Source organism: Globicephala melas, chromosome 2 (genome assembly GCF_963455315.2).
Source record: "Globicephala melas chromosome 2, mGloMel1.2, whole genome shotgun sequence".
Taxonomy (NCBI): Eukaryota; Metazoa; Chordata; class Mammalia; order Artiodactyla; family Delphinidae; genus Globicephala; species Globicephala melas.
In genome coordinates this window covers 85,403,875-85,419,313 of record NC_083315.2, presented here as the reverse complement: position 1 = coordinate 85,419,313, position 15,439 = coordinate 85,403,875, and the positions used below count along the sequence as shown (strand labels likewise).

The following is a 15,439-nucleotide window of genomic DNA, read 5'->3' as shown; positions in this document are numbered from 1 at the left end:
TAAATATACACAAATAGTATGGCTGAGAAGAGGGAAAATGGTCCATCAGTTGTGTCACAAAATACTTTAGAATCAACTTCATAAAAAAGTTATTGTATGCACAGATTGTATACAATTTAAAACAAGTACAACTGAAAATGTTTCAATGTAAAAGCCACAAGTCAAATGATGTTCTAAAAAGAACCCCACACATTCAAAAAACCCCACCAATCTTAAAATGTTATCAGTTAATAAGCATTACTCTAAATAAATAACATTTACTTTATCATTTATCAGCTCCTATGGGCAAAGTTTGTATTAGTCGACTATGCGAGGAAGACTAATATCATGGGTGTAGAATTATTCTCTCAATTGGTTTAGGAATTTCATTTTCAAAGGAAAATCCTCTCCAAATAAAGGATTCTTTTCTCTCTTGACTCCTAGCAGCACAAAATATACCCAACATACAGACTGAAGAAATTTGTTTTACTTTGTACAATACTGGATACCTTTACCCAGCAGTTACATATATTGTCAAGTAGTACATATCTGAACCCAGGAAAAAAAAAATCACTGTAGCAGAAATACGAGCTAAAATCTTTTCACAATGCTATAGGATTGACTTATGCAAATGTTTTCAACACGAAAAAAGGAAATGTAATACTCAAGAATTTTCCACTCATTCCAGGAGAGTCATCATATCACTTCTCCAAATGCTCAAACATAACAATGGCATATGTCCAAAGATGTACTATGGCGGGTGGGCAGTGAGGGACTGCATCTTCTAAGTCTTACCTCAGCACCAAAGTAGTTGAAGATTCCCACCACACTAACAGGAACCAGCTTGTTCACACAGCGTCCTAGAGCTTTTCTTCCAAGGGCAAACACAAAAGGAATTTCTTGTTCCCGTGCCATGGCTATAACATTATAGAGAGCCTCATCCAGGCCACCTGAGAAATCAACATGTATAGAAGTTTTTAGTTATTTCCTAAATGGAGCTATTTTAGCACCCGACAGCATAAAACACAGCAGCAAAGGAGTCCATGAATGCTTGTGGCACTTAGGCTGTTCACCACATTTTCCTATCTGAATTTGTACTTCCTATCTGAATTTGTACTATATTTGGATATTACGTACATATTTTCTTTCTCCCAGTTAAATACTATATTCCTTTAATACGAGTATTTTTGTTTCTCCACAGGGACTAGTATAGCAGGAGTCAAATTTCAATATAATAAACATTTTCCGTTTTTTTAAATTAATTAAAATTGTTAATAGTGGCTGATTCCTTTATCTAATCTCTCAGCTCAAGTAAGCAACCTATCACATGCAATAAGACCGATTATACATTACTGTTTTTACTGGTATTTTTCCCCTCTGCCTGCTACTGCTGCTTGATGCCTCTGTCTACTCCAATCACCTGAAATGGCTCCTCCATGAAAAACGACAAATAACGGTGCACGACATAGTACAAAAGCCTCTGTTACCGCTGGTTTCTCAGAGACAAATCTCCACCATAAACAGAGGCAGAGACATGTATCTTTTTTTTTTAATATTGTATTTAACTGATTTTAAGATGCAAAATTTTTTCCACATACTAACAACTCTGAACTAGGGTAGCATTTTACAATCAATGGAATCTTTGGATTGATAGAATTTTTCTTTCTTAGTGGAATATAAAATATTGCTGCATCATACAATCATCATGTTCTATCCTGAACACTAATTTTAGGATACAAAAATTACAAATTATATATTTTTTTCTGAAATAGGGTAGGATAACTGTCTAGAGAGCCCATTTTCATTTCTGACATCAGTCACTGATGTCATATTGTTTCTACCATCATGTTGGCTTATATTAAATAAGAGACAGGAGAGTTTGACTTCCCAATTGGAAAAACTCAATGAACTATGGTTAAAAATGCATATATCATAACCATTATGTAAGAACTGATCTGGAATTTGGGATTTATAGGAGATGTTTAGGTATTGTTATTAATTACTACATAGTTTGAGAAAGTCTTTCAACTTCTCTCTTTCATACAATGGACGTAATTATTTTTGTCTCTCTGGCAAGATCAGAATGCCCCAATAGTAAAAGGAAAAATATCTGAAAGTGTTTCTTTGAGGAGCATTAATTATGTTGTTTAATATATTTAAAATATACCCCTCTGATGACCAATTCAGTACCCAAGTGTTCAGGACAGGAAACTGATTTTGAAATTGTTTTAAATATAGTGGCAAATAAATAGTTATAAGGGGACAATGGAAAGCAGACCTTCAAAATTAGATTGTATTTCTTCCTAAAATAGAAACATTTTTTAATAAAATTTTGATTGATATCATAAAGTCACATAGCCCAAATGTTTTCAGGTTCATTCAAAATAATTATGATTTGGAAAGGTCAACCATACATCAATTAGAAGACAGAAATGTTTATCAAAATAATTTCTTTATTTTTAGAATAATTGATTTGTAAACTTTCTAGGATGATTAGAAAGTAGGGCCATTTATTGTTAAGAATGCCACAGACCATGATCACATAAATCCATATCCTCTTCATAAAAGAAAATATTTATCTCTCATTTATCTAGAGAAGCAGGGAAGGCATTCAGCTTATTCAAAAGTAGCATGATCATTAAGGAACACATTCAAAAAAAGTTGGTTAGCAGAGTCTATCCTTTTTATCAACAGTGGAAACTATTAACTGGACCTTTAAAAGACCACTCGTAATGACCTTGGCTTCAGAATCAAAGCACTGTACTATGTTTGTATGGGCCTACATAACCTAGGGTCTATAATGAGACATACGTTTTGGCCTACACTTGACTCCTGTCCACAGTCAAAGACCAAGAAGGAGAACTGTACCTTTTTCCTAATTTTTTTAGAGAAAAGAGCCATCAAAGGAGGGTAATACAAAAATTTTAAAGTAGAATAGGCCAGAAATGAGCCATCCAGCTACACGGTAGCACCTCCGGGAACCAGCTGCCAGGTCGCCAGGGCTGGGTTTTTCACTTGTTCCTTTGTGGGGCTAGTGCCCCTGCTCCAGGCCTGCCTGAAGAGCTGTGGGGGAGGGTGCACCAGAGGAGACCTTCAAGATGGCGGAGAAGTGAGATGTGGAGATCACCTTCCTCCCCATAGATACATCAGAAATACACCTACATGGGAAACAACTCCTATAGAACACCTACTGAACACGGGCAGAAGACCTCAGACCTCCCAAAAGGCAAGAAACTCCCCACGAACCTGGGTAGGGCAAAAGAAAAAAGAACAAAAAACAGAGACAAAAGAATAGGGACCGGACCTGCACCACTGGGAGGGAGCTGTGAAGGAGGAGAAATTTCCACACACTAGGAAGCCCCTTCACTGGCAGAGACGGGGGGTGGAGGGGGAGAACTTTTGGAGCCACGGAGGAGAGCGCAGCAACAGGGGTGCAGAGGGCAAAGTGGAGAGACTCCCACACAGAGGATCGCTGCCGACCAGCACTCACCAGCCCAAGAGGCTTGTCTGCTCACCCGCCGGGGCGGGCAGGGGCTGGGAGCTGAGACTCGGGCTTTGGAGGTCAGATCACAGGGAGAGGACTGGGGTTGGCTGTGTAAACACAGCCTGAAGGGGGCTAGTGTGCCACAGCTAGCTGGGAGTGTGTCCAGGAAAAAGTGTGGAACTGCCTAAGAGTCAAGAGACCATTATTTCAGGGTGTGCAAGGAGAGGGGATTCAGAGCACCACCTAAAGGAGCTTCAGAAACGGGTGTGAGCCACGGCTATCAGCACAGACACCAGAGATGGGCATGAGATGCTAAGGCTGCTGCTGCAGCCACCAATAAGCCTGTGTGCAAGCACTGGTCACTATCCACACCTCCCCTCCCAGGAGCCTGGGCAGCCCACCACTGCCAGGGTCCCGTGATCCAGGGACAACTTCCCCAGGAGAACACACAGCGCGCCTCATGCTGTTGCAATGGCACATCAGCCTCTGCCTTCGCAGGCTCGCCCTGCATTCCGTACCCCTCCGCACCCCGGGCCTCAGTGAGGCAGAGCCCCCTAATCAGCTGCTACTTTAACCCTGTACTGTCTGGGCAGGAAGAGACATCCTCAGGGGACCTACACTCAGAGGTGGGGCCAAATCCAAAGCTGAACCCCGGGAGCTGTGCGAACAAAGAAGAGAAAGGGAAATTTCTCCCAGCAGCCTCATGAGCAGTGGATTAAATCTCCACAATCAACTTGATGTACCCTGCATCTCTGGAATACCTGAATAGACAATGAATCATCCCGAAATTTTGTTGGTAGACTTTGGGAGCAACAATATATATATTTTTTTCATTTTTCTCTTTTTGTGAGTGTGTACGTATATGCTTCTTCGTGTGATTTGGTCTGTATAGCTTTGCTTTTACCATGTGTCCTAGTGTTTTGTCTGTTCTTTTCATTTTTTTTTTTTAAATATAGTTTGTAGTGCTTGTTATCACTGGTGGATGTGTATTTTCATTTGGTTGCTCTCTTTGCCCGTTCTCTTTTTTTTAATTACTTTTTAATTTTTCTTATTTTTAGCACTTTTTATTTTAATAAATTTACTTTCTTTTTTTCTTTCTTTTTTTCTCACTTTTCTTCTGAGTTGTGTGGCAGACAGGGTCTTGGTGCTCCAGCCAGGTGTCAGGCCTGTGCCTCTGAGGTGGGAGAGCCAAGTTCAGGACATTGCTCCACCACAGACCTCCTGGCTCCACGTAATATCACACACCAAAAGCTCTCCCAGAGGGCTTCCCTGGTGGCGCAGTGGTTGAGGGTCCACCTGCCGATGCAGGGGATGCGGGTTCGTGACCCGGTCCAGGAGGATCCCGCATGCCGCAGAGCACCTGGGCCCGTGAGCCATGGCCGCTGAGCCTGCGTGTCCGGAGCCTGTGCTCCACAACGGGAGAGGCCACAACAGTGAGAGGCCCACGTACCACAAAAAAAAAAGCAGCTCTCCCAGAGATCTCCATCTCAAGGCTAAGACCCAGCTCCACTCAACGACCAGCAAGCTACGGTGCTGGACACCCTATGCCCAACAACTAGCAAGAAAGGAACACAACCCCACCCATTAACAAAGAGGCTGCCTAAAATCATAATAAGGTCACAGACACCCCAAAACACACCATCAGACAGGGTCCTGCCCACCAAAAGACAAGATCTAGCCTCATCCACTAGAACACAGGCACTAGTCCCCTCCACCAGGAAGCCTACACTACCCACTGAACCAACCTTAGCCACTGGGGGCAGACACCAAAAACAACGGGAACTACGAACCTGCAGCCTGCGAAAAGGAGACCCCAAACACAGTAAGTTAAGCAAAATGGGAAGACAGAAAAACACACAGGAGATGAAGGAGCAAAGTAAAAACCCACCAGACCAAACAAATGAAGAGGAAATAGGCAGTCTACCTGGAAAAGAATTCAGAGTAATGATAGTAAAGATAATCCAAAATCTTGGAAACAGAATGGAGAAAATACAGGAAACGCTTAACAAGGACCTAGAAGAACTAAAGAGCAAACAAACAATCACGAACAACACAATAAATGAAATTAAAAATTCTCCAGAAGGAATCAATAGCAGAATAACTAAGGCAGAAGAATGGGTAAGTGACCTGGAGAATAAAAGAGTGGAAATAACTACCACAGAGCACAATAAAGAATGAAACGAATTGACAACAGTCTCAGAGACCACTGGGACAACATTAAACACACCAACATTCAAATTATAGGGGTCTCAGAAAAAGAAGAGAAAAAGAAAGGGACTGAGAAAATATTTGAAGAGATCATACATGAAAACTTCCCAAATATAGGAAAGGAAATAGTTAATCAAGTCCAGGAAGCGCCAAGAGTCCTATACAGGATAAATCTAAAGAGAAACACACCAAGAAACATATCAAACTATCAAAAATTAAATACAAAGAAAAAATATTGAAAGCAGCAAAGGAAAAGCAACAAATAACATACAAGGGAATCCCCATAACGTTAACAGCTAATCCTTCAGCAGAAACTCTGCAAGCCAGAGGGAGTGGCAGGACATATTTAAGGTGATGAAAGGAAAAAACCTACAACCAAGATTACTCTACCCAGCAAGGATCTCATTCAGATTTGACAGAAAAATTAAAACCTTTACAGACAAGCAAAAGCTAAGAGAATTCACCAAATTCTTTGCTTTGGTAAAGCACCACCAAACCAGCTTTATAAGAAAGTGCTAAAGGAACTTCTCTAGGCAGGAAACGCAAGAGAAGGAAAACACTTACAATAACAAACCCAAAACAATTAAGAAAACGGTAACAGGAACATACATATCAATAACTACCTTAAATGTAAATGGATTAAATGCTCCAACCATTTACTTAAATGTAAATGGATTAAATGCTCCAGTCAAATGCTCCAACCAAAAGACAAAGAATGGCTGAATGGAAAAAAAACCAAGACCCGTATACATGCTGTCTACAATAGACCCACTTCAGACCTAGGGACACATACAGACCGAAAGTGAGGGGATGGAAAAAAGATATTCCATGCAAATGGAAATCAGAAGAACGCTGGAGTAGCGATTCTCATATCAGACAAAATAGACTTTAAAATAAAGACTATTACAAGAGACAAAGAAGGACACCCCATAACGTTCAAGGGATCAATCCAAGAAGAAGCTATAACAATTGTAAATATTTATGCACCCAACATAGGGGCACCTCAATACATAAGGCAAATGCTAACAGCCATAAAAGGGGAAATCTACAGTAACACAATCACAGTAGGGGACTTTAACACCCCAATTTCACCAATGGACAGATCATCCAAAATGAAAATAAATAAGGAAACACAAGCTTTAAAGGATACATTAAACAAGACAGACTTAATTGATATCTATAGGACATTCCCTCCAAAAACAAGAGAATAAACTTTCTTCTCAAGTGCTCATGGAACATGCTCCAGGATAGATCATATCTTGGGCCACAAATGAAGGCTTGACAAATTTAAGAAAATTGAAATCGTATCAGGTATCTTTTCCGACCGCAAAGCTATGAGACTAGATATCAATTACAGGAAAAAATCTGTAAAAAAAATACAAACACATGGAGGTTAAATAATACACTACTTAATAACCAAGAGATCACTGAAGAAATCAAAGAGGAAATCAAAAAACACCTAGAAACAAATGACAATGAAAACATGACGACCCAAAACCTATGGGATGCAGCAAAAGCAGTTCTAAGAGGGAAGTTTATAGCAATACAATCGTACCTCAAGAAACAAGAAACATCTCAAATAAACAACCTAACCTTACACCTAAAACAATTAGAGAAAGAAGAACAAAACACTCCCAAAGTTAGCAGAAGGAAAGAAATCATAAAGATCAGATCAGAAATAAATGAAAAAGAAATGAAGGAAACAACAGCAAAGATCAATAAAACTAAAAGCTGATCTTTGAGAAGATAAACCAAATTGATAAACCATTAGCCAGATTCATCAAAAAAAAAAAAAGGGAGAAGACTCAGATCAATAGAATTAGAAATGAAAAAGGAGAAGTAACAACTGACACTGCAGAAATACAAAGGATCTTGAGAGATTACTACAAGCAACTTTATGCCAATAAAATGGACAACCTGGAAGAAATAGACAAATTCTTAGAAATGCACAACCTTCTGAGACTGCACCAGGAAGAAATAGAAAATATGAACAGACCAATCACAAGCACTGAAATTGAGACTGTGATTAAAAATCTTCCAACAAACAAAAGCCCAGGACCAGAGGGCTTCACAGGTGAATTCTATCAAACATTTAGAGAAGAGCTAACACCTATGCTTCTCCAAGTCTTCCAAAATATAGCAGAGGGAGGAACACTCCCAAACTCATTCTACAAGGCCACCATCAACCTGATACCAAAACCAGACAAAGATGTCACAAAGAAAGAAAATTACAGGCCAATACCACCAATAAATATAGATGAAAAAATCCTCAACAAAATACTAGCAAACAGAATCCAACAGCACATTAAAAGGATCATACATCACAATCATGTGGGGTTTATCCCAGGAATGCAAGGATTCTTCAGTATATGCAAATCAATTAATGTGATACACCATATTAACAAATTGAAGGAGAAAAACCATATGATCATCTCAATAGATGCAGAAAAAGCTTCTGACAAAATTCAACAACCATTTATGATAAAAACCCTCCAGAAAGTAGGCATAGAGGAAACTTACCTCAACATATATGACAAACCCAAGGCCAACATCACTCTCAATGGTGAAAAACTGAAACCATTTCCTCAAAGTCCAGGAACAAGACAAGGTTGCCCACTATCACCATTATTATTCAACAGAGTTTTGGAAGTTTTAGCCACAACAATCAGAGAAGAAAAAGAAATAAAAGGTATCCAAATTGGAAAAGAAGTAAAACTGTCACTGTCTGCAGATGACATGATACTATACAGAGAATCCTAAAGATACTACCAGAAAACAACTAGAGCTAATCAATGAATTTGGTAAAGTAGCAGGATACAAAATTAATGCAGAGAAATTTCTTGCATTCCCATACACTAATGATGAAAAATCTGAGAGAGAAATTAAGGAAACACTCCTATTTACCACTGCAACAAAAAGAATAAAACACCTAGGAATAAACCTACCTAAGGAGACAAAAGACCTGTATGCAGAAAACTATAAAACACTGATGAAAGAAATTAAAGATGATACAAACAGATGGAGAGATATACCACATTCTCGGATTGGAAGAATCAACACTGTCAAAATGACTATACGACCGAAAGCAATCTACGGATTCAGTGCAATCCCTATCAAACTACCACTGGCATTTTTCACAAAGCTAGAAGAAAAAATTTCACAATTTGTATGGAAACACAAAAGACCTCAAATAGCCAAAGCAATCTTGAGATAGAAAAACGGAGCTGGAGGAATCAGGCTCCCTGACTTCAGACTACACTACAAAGCTACAGTAATCAAGACAGTATTGTACTGGCACAAAAACAGAAAGATAGATCAATGGAACAGGACAGAAAGCCCAGCGATAAACCCATGCACATATGGTCACTTTATCTTTGATAAAGGAGGCAAGAATATACAATGGAGAAACGACAGCCTCTTCAATAAGTGGTGCTGGGAAAACTGGACAGCTAGCTACACGTAAAAGAAAGAAATTAGAACATTCCCTAACACCATACACAAAAATAAACTCCAAATGGATTAAAGACCTAAATGTAAGGCCAGACACTATAAAACTCTTAGAGGAAAACATAGGCAGAACACTCTATGATATACATCACAGTAAGATCCTTTTTGACCCACCATCTAGAGTAATGGAAGTAAAAACAAAAATAAACAAATGGGACCTAATGAAACTTCAAAGCTTTTGCACAGCAAAGGAAACCATAAACAAGATGAAAAGACAACCCTCAGAATGGGAGAAAATATTTGCAAACGAAGCAACTGACAAAGGATTAATCTCCAAAATTACAAGCAGCTCATGCAGCTCAATATCAAAAAAACAAACAACTCTATACAAAAATGGGCAGAAGACCTAAATAGACATTTCTCCAAAGATATACAGGTTGCCAACAAACACATGAAAGGATGCTCAACATCACTAATCATTAGAGAAATGCAAATCAAAACTACAATGAGGTATCACGTCATACCAGTCAGAATGGCCATCATCAAAAAATCTACAAACAATAAACGCTGGAGAGGGTGTGGAGAAAAGGGAACCCTCTTGCACTGTTGGTGGGAATGTAAATTGATACAGCCATTATGCAGAACAGTATGGAGGCCTTAAAAAACTAAAAATAGAACTACCATACAACCCTGCTTTCCCACTTCTGGGCATATACCCTGAGAAAACCATAATTCAAAAAGAGTCATGTACCACAATGTTCACTGCAGCTCTATTTACAATAGTCAGCATGGAAGCAACCTAAGTGTCCGTCGACAGATGAATGGACAATGAAGATGTGGCTCATATATACAACGGAATATTACTCAGCCATAAAAAGAAACAAAATTGAGTTATTTGTAGTGAGGTGGATGGCCCTAGAGTCTGTCATACAGAGTGAAGTAAGTCAGAAAGACAAAAACAAATACTGTATGCTACCACATATATGTATGGAATCCAAAAAAAAAAAAACAAAAAAACAAAAAATTTTTATGAAGAACAGGGGCAGGAGAGGAATAAAGACGCAGACGTAGAGAATGGACTTGAGGACATGGGGATGGGGAAGGGTAAGCTGGGACGAAGTGGGAGAGTGGCATGGACTTATATATACTACCAAATGTAAAACAGATAGCTAGTGGGAAGCAGCCGCACAGCACAGGGAGATCAGCTCAGTGCTTTGTGACCACCTAGAGGGGTGGGAGGGAGACAAAAGAGGGAGGAGATATGGGGATATATATATATATATATGTATAGCTGATTCACTCTGTTATAAAGCAGAAACTAACACATCATTGTAAAGCAATTATACTCCAATAAAGATGTTAAAAAAAAATAAAGTAGAATATATTTGCAGAGATAAAGAAATGCCTACTTAGTAGTTCCCACTCTGGTCTATCACAAGACAGCGGACACTTGGTTGGCCCCAACTAAATCCTTCACTAATGTTCATAAATGGGGATCTTCTTTACAATCTGATCTCAATTTTATTACTCTACCTCCAGTGCTGAAACATCTCATTTTCTTTCTTCATGTTCAGTATTATGTTTTATACCTAAACTCTGCTAAAGAAGACATATGGCTTCCACTTTAAAATTCACTGCATATTCTACAATTATACTACATAAATATCAAAACACTTCGAAAGTAAAATGTTCATACCTTTGGACTGGATTTTTTCACAATTTGGAGAAATTATAACACATTTGATCTTGTTTAACTTCATATGTTTCGTAACCTCTCTTAGACCCATGACCAGCCGTCTCCTCGCTTTTGCTCTTACAGGATCCTTTTGGTAGATGCGTTCCTGGAAGCTGACAAGCTCTTGAAGAAGAAGAGTCACACATTCATCAATCTCTTTACAAAGAACCTGATTACAGTACCTGTAAAGGAACCCAAAAGTAGGTAATTATAAAATTATTTTAGGAAAAAAATACATCCAGTAAAGTTTTTCATTAAAAAATCAAGTCTTGAAAAATCTCCTAAATCCTTCAGTCAATTAGAGAAACAGAAGAGTTTTCCTGAATTACAACAGATCAGCTTTTATGCAAAGGATAGATTAACCTTGGGGAAGTACTAATCAAACACCCAATTATTAAATTCCTAAAGATATAAATCAAATGTTAACTTGCTATTAGATAAACAGGTATAATGTTTTTGGTAAGGAGATAATGTATAAAGTTATTTCATTCCAATGAATACTAAAGATGCTTCTAATAAGAAACAAATTAATTTCATAAATGCTAATTGAATGCCCTAATACCAACCATTCATCCTCCACACTTGGATAAATCAGTCTCCAGCACTGGCTTCCTCAACCATAAAAATAAGGAGTTACGGATGACAGTCTCAATCGTCCCTCTACCTCTGAAAATCTATGGTTACAGCGGATGAATTCAGTAGTTAAACTGAAGCCAAAACCAAAGAGGTCTTGAGGTAAAAGTCATATGGCTTTATATCAGGCAAAGTAACTGAATGAGGCTCTTTGTGAGATCATATATGGCTACAATGCAAAAACCAGAAAGCAAGTAGTGTGAGGCCACTATAGTACTTAATTTCAAGGATAAGGAAGTCATTCATTCTAGTTTAAGTAAACTTACCTATTCCACTTTGCTAGTTTTCATCCATAATCTATCTCTACCATAAGCAGGTACTTAACAAGGAAAATTGGTAAAATTTCTAATCTAGGAATGCCGGGCCAGCAAATTACCAGTTCTAAATTACTGATACATTATATGGTGGGAAAATCTAGGTCTGCCTTTCTTTAGTGAAAAAAAATGTTCTGCTTTGGAAATTTTGTTAATGTTTATGTGAAAAGTGTTTAAATAAATGCAAGTATGACATTACTTCAGAACAGAAGATATAACTGGACAGGCTGAGGAAAGCTTATCATAAAGTATACAAAATTAAAGAATGCAATTGAAGAATAAAACATCAAAAACGCAATTTTCTTCACTCTGCTTTTCTTCCAAGCTGTTTATTTCACACATATGTAAGATTTTATTCTCCAAGTATTTCCTTTGTCACACATCTGTGATATTTAATTAACTTCCCAAACCTAGGCAATAAGTATTTGCCCAAAAACAATAAAGGAACAGAACAAACCAATGTGGTTTGGATTCACACACATTTTACCTTCACCCTGGGATTCTTTCATAGGTAAACTTAATTTCAAAGATGGGCATTTTCAAACTTAGAAATATATGCTTAAAAACAAATAGGTTTAGGGCTTCCCTGGTGGCGCAGTGGTTGAGAGTCCGCCTGCCGATGCAGGGGACATGGGTTCATGTCCCAGTCCGGGAAGATCCCACATGCCACGGAGCAGCTGGGCCCGTGAGCCATGGCCACTGAGCCTGCGTGTCCGGAGCCTGTGCTCCGCAACGGGAGAGGCCACAACAGTGAGAGGCCCGCGTACCGCAAAAAAGAAAAAAAAAAAAAAAGAACAACAACAAAAACAAATAGGTTTATGTAACAGGTTCACTACATGTAGGAGGATCTTAGAAACTTGTTATTAATTGGTTAGAGAGGTTTTTTTTGAAGGGCCAATAATATAAACAAAAAAGCAAAAGCATTTGGAGAGGAAAAATGTCACAGTATGACATTTTATATAATACATAAGCTGTAAGAGGTAAAATTTCATGGGTATAAACACTAGCTGATATAAAAAGAATGTATTTACTGTCAAATCACTTTTACGTGAACACTGACAGCTGACGGAAGGCAAATACTTTCCATATAATAAAACCCGTTGTTAAACAGAATCTGAAAGAACTTAAAGATCTTTGGTATTCTATCTGTTCAACCCACCAAGAAAGAATGACAGTATTATATTCAGAGCTACAGTCAAGATACCTAAGCTATTCAACCTCAATAATGAGACTAAAACTTACTCTCTAAATCTTTTGCTGTGGATTTTGGTTATTGTCGAAGATGCCATTGGACTGCCTATCCCAGAACTAGCCGGAGAGCCTTGTGACACAGGTGTCATACAGTACGGAGAGTTCTGACTTGCTGGAGAGAGAGATGCATCACTGGGCATGCTCAGTCCAGCATCTGTGGAGACGTGGGGTGAGGGGAAAGAATTTAGAAATTCTGAATGCTGAAAAGCTCTATACTCTTCAACATAATTTAGAATGGCAGTTACCTTTTGTTATCACTTCCAAATTCTCCAGAAGCTACCAAGTTGGGCATTGTTCGTATCACAAACATTTCTCATATACTACAAAAATCAAATTTTCCTATTATGTCTTAAAATATACTCTGAAAAACATCAAGCATATCCTACAAGTCTCCACAGAAGAGATGCAAGAAGGCCAAGTTATCTAAAACATGTATTCCCAGGGGATCTAAATTGAAGAACAAAAGACGTATGTATCCGCTCCTGCACTCTTTCCAGATCATATTACCCATCTCCTTCATCTCTATTTTTCCATCTATTTCTTAGAAATAATTTTTTTTAACTGTCTAAAAATTCCCATTGCTGCTGGCAATGATGAATTCTACCTCACTCATTCTCCCCACACCACTCCCAGTTCTCCAGGCACCACCCCAGTTTCTCTTTCATTTGGTCTTTGCTCCTGTGCTCAGGCAGCCACGTTTGCAGATGCCACCTCTTGACTCAACTGCCACCTTTAGTTACTGCTTCTTTTCTAAACAGCTCTAAAACTCAGGAAATGAGTTAGTATTTGTCCAGTCCATTAATCTGCAAAGTTACACATATATCTTATCTCTCTACTGGACTGTAAACTTTTTGTAACAGGGCCAGTCCACTATATATCTTTATGACATTTCCTGACCTTCCCATCCCTACCCCACTTACTGAAGTACATATGATGGATGTTCAACACACACTTGTTGAAGGAATGCATAAACAGATACACCTGAATACAAAGGCAATGATACTTAATTGAGAGTAAAGGAGAACCCTAACCGAACAATTCTTAGAAGTAGTAAACTTATTTTCTAAACACAAGGGAACACTGCTACTAAATCTATATGTAAATCAGATTTAAATGTTTTGCCAAAAGTTGAAGAATAAATACCAGGAGAAATAGGGACCTAGTCAGGTTTCTCTTAAAATCTTTCTTCCACAGTAGTATAAATTTTAGAAGGCATCTGCAGTTTTGCTGAGGTCCCATCTGAAATCATGTGCTGGCTACCCATTGTATGGGACTGAATCTTACTGACCAACTGGACTCTACACTACAACAAGCTTTGCAATTCTCTACTCATTGTGGCATATGTATTAATTTCACAAAAGCAAGCAAGAAAATCAACAAAAGCAATTCAATAAAATATACAGGTGACCCTTGTACAATATGGGGATTTAAACCTCATATAATTTATAGTCCGCCCTCTGTATCATAGTTCCTCTATCATCTGTGGATTCAACCAATCATGGCTGAGTAGTACTGCAGTATTTACTATTGAAAAACATCTGTGTACACGTGTACCTGTGCAGTTCAAACCTGCGTTGTTCAAGGGTCAACTGTAGTCCTGCAAAGAAAGTCAATTGTGTTCTAGATACAAAAGAAGGCAAGATGAAAGAAACTGTGACAGTTACAGAGGATGCATTAGTAAGATCATAGTTATGAGGGTTTACAACAAATTCAGGATTTAAGCTTCAAAAATGCCATAGACCTACTATGTAACACCTGCCTCCCTGCCCTTTAAGTATCTCCCTATAGAAGCATCTTCAAAAGAAACCACTCTCAAAGATTAAAAAATTTAGATAAAATATGGAGCATATTTAGGAGAATAACTAGTGATATGTTGTTACCTACTAATTAAAATACTTCAGACCATTTTATAAGAAGAAGGGGGAAAGAGGTGATCTTACCTTCTTGGGAAACAATCTCCTGCGGCAAATCATCAATAAAATCTAAGTGCATTTCTATTGGTTCCTCAGATCCCAAAAGATTGTGGTCCACAGTTAAACGGCCCTTCTTTTCCTCTCTTTCTTTCAAAATAACCTAAAAGTCATTACCAGTCTTTAATTACTAATTACTCTTTAAGTATGTACTGAATGATTAAAATGGTCACTATTACACAGGAATAGTAGTGTTCACTTAAAAAATGGATGTAAGGATTTTGGTTGGCTATGTAGAAACTGACTGGCAAAAAGGTAAATGTAATTTTAGGCACTGCAGTTGAAGGAAGTACTATATCCAAAATAAAGGAAGGCAATATAATACTAGAGCTATCAAACTACATTTGCTTCATTCTTTAAATCCTAGTAGACAAACTAGGGTTTCCCCCAAAATGGATAAAATAAAACCTTTGGAAAC

At 38.2% G+C, this 15,439-nt stretch overlaps 1 protein-coding gene across 1 annotated transcript in view; it reads right to left on the bottom strand.

Annotated features, from left to right (window-relative positions):
* SECISBP2L (SECIS binding protein 2 like) overlaps window positions 1–15,439 on the bottom strand; it is a 62,306-nt gene that overhangs the window by 17,221 nt on the left and 29,646 nt on the right. The window contains exons 13-16 of the mRNA XM_030842917.3: window positions 14,992–15,124; window positions 13,043–13,205; window positions 10,815–11,035; window positions 775–929 (exon numbers count right to left, since the gene is read on the bottom strand). Of these exons, the coding sequence (XP_030698777.1) occupies window positions 775–929; window positions 10,815–11,035; window positions 13,043–13,205; window positions 14,992–15,124 (672 nt within the window). The remainder of the gene's footprint in view (window positions 1–774; window positions 930–10,814; window positions 11,036–13,042; window positions 13,206–14,991; window positions 15,125–15,439) is intronic.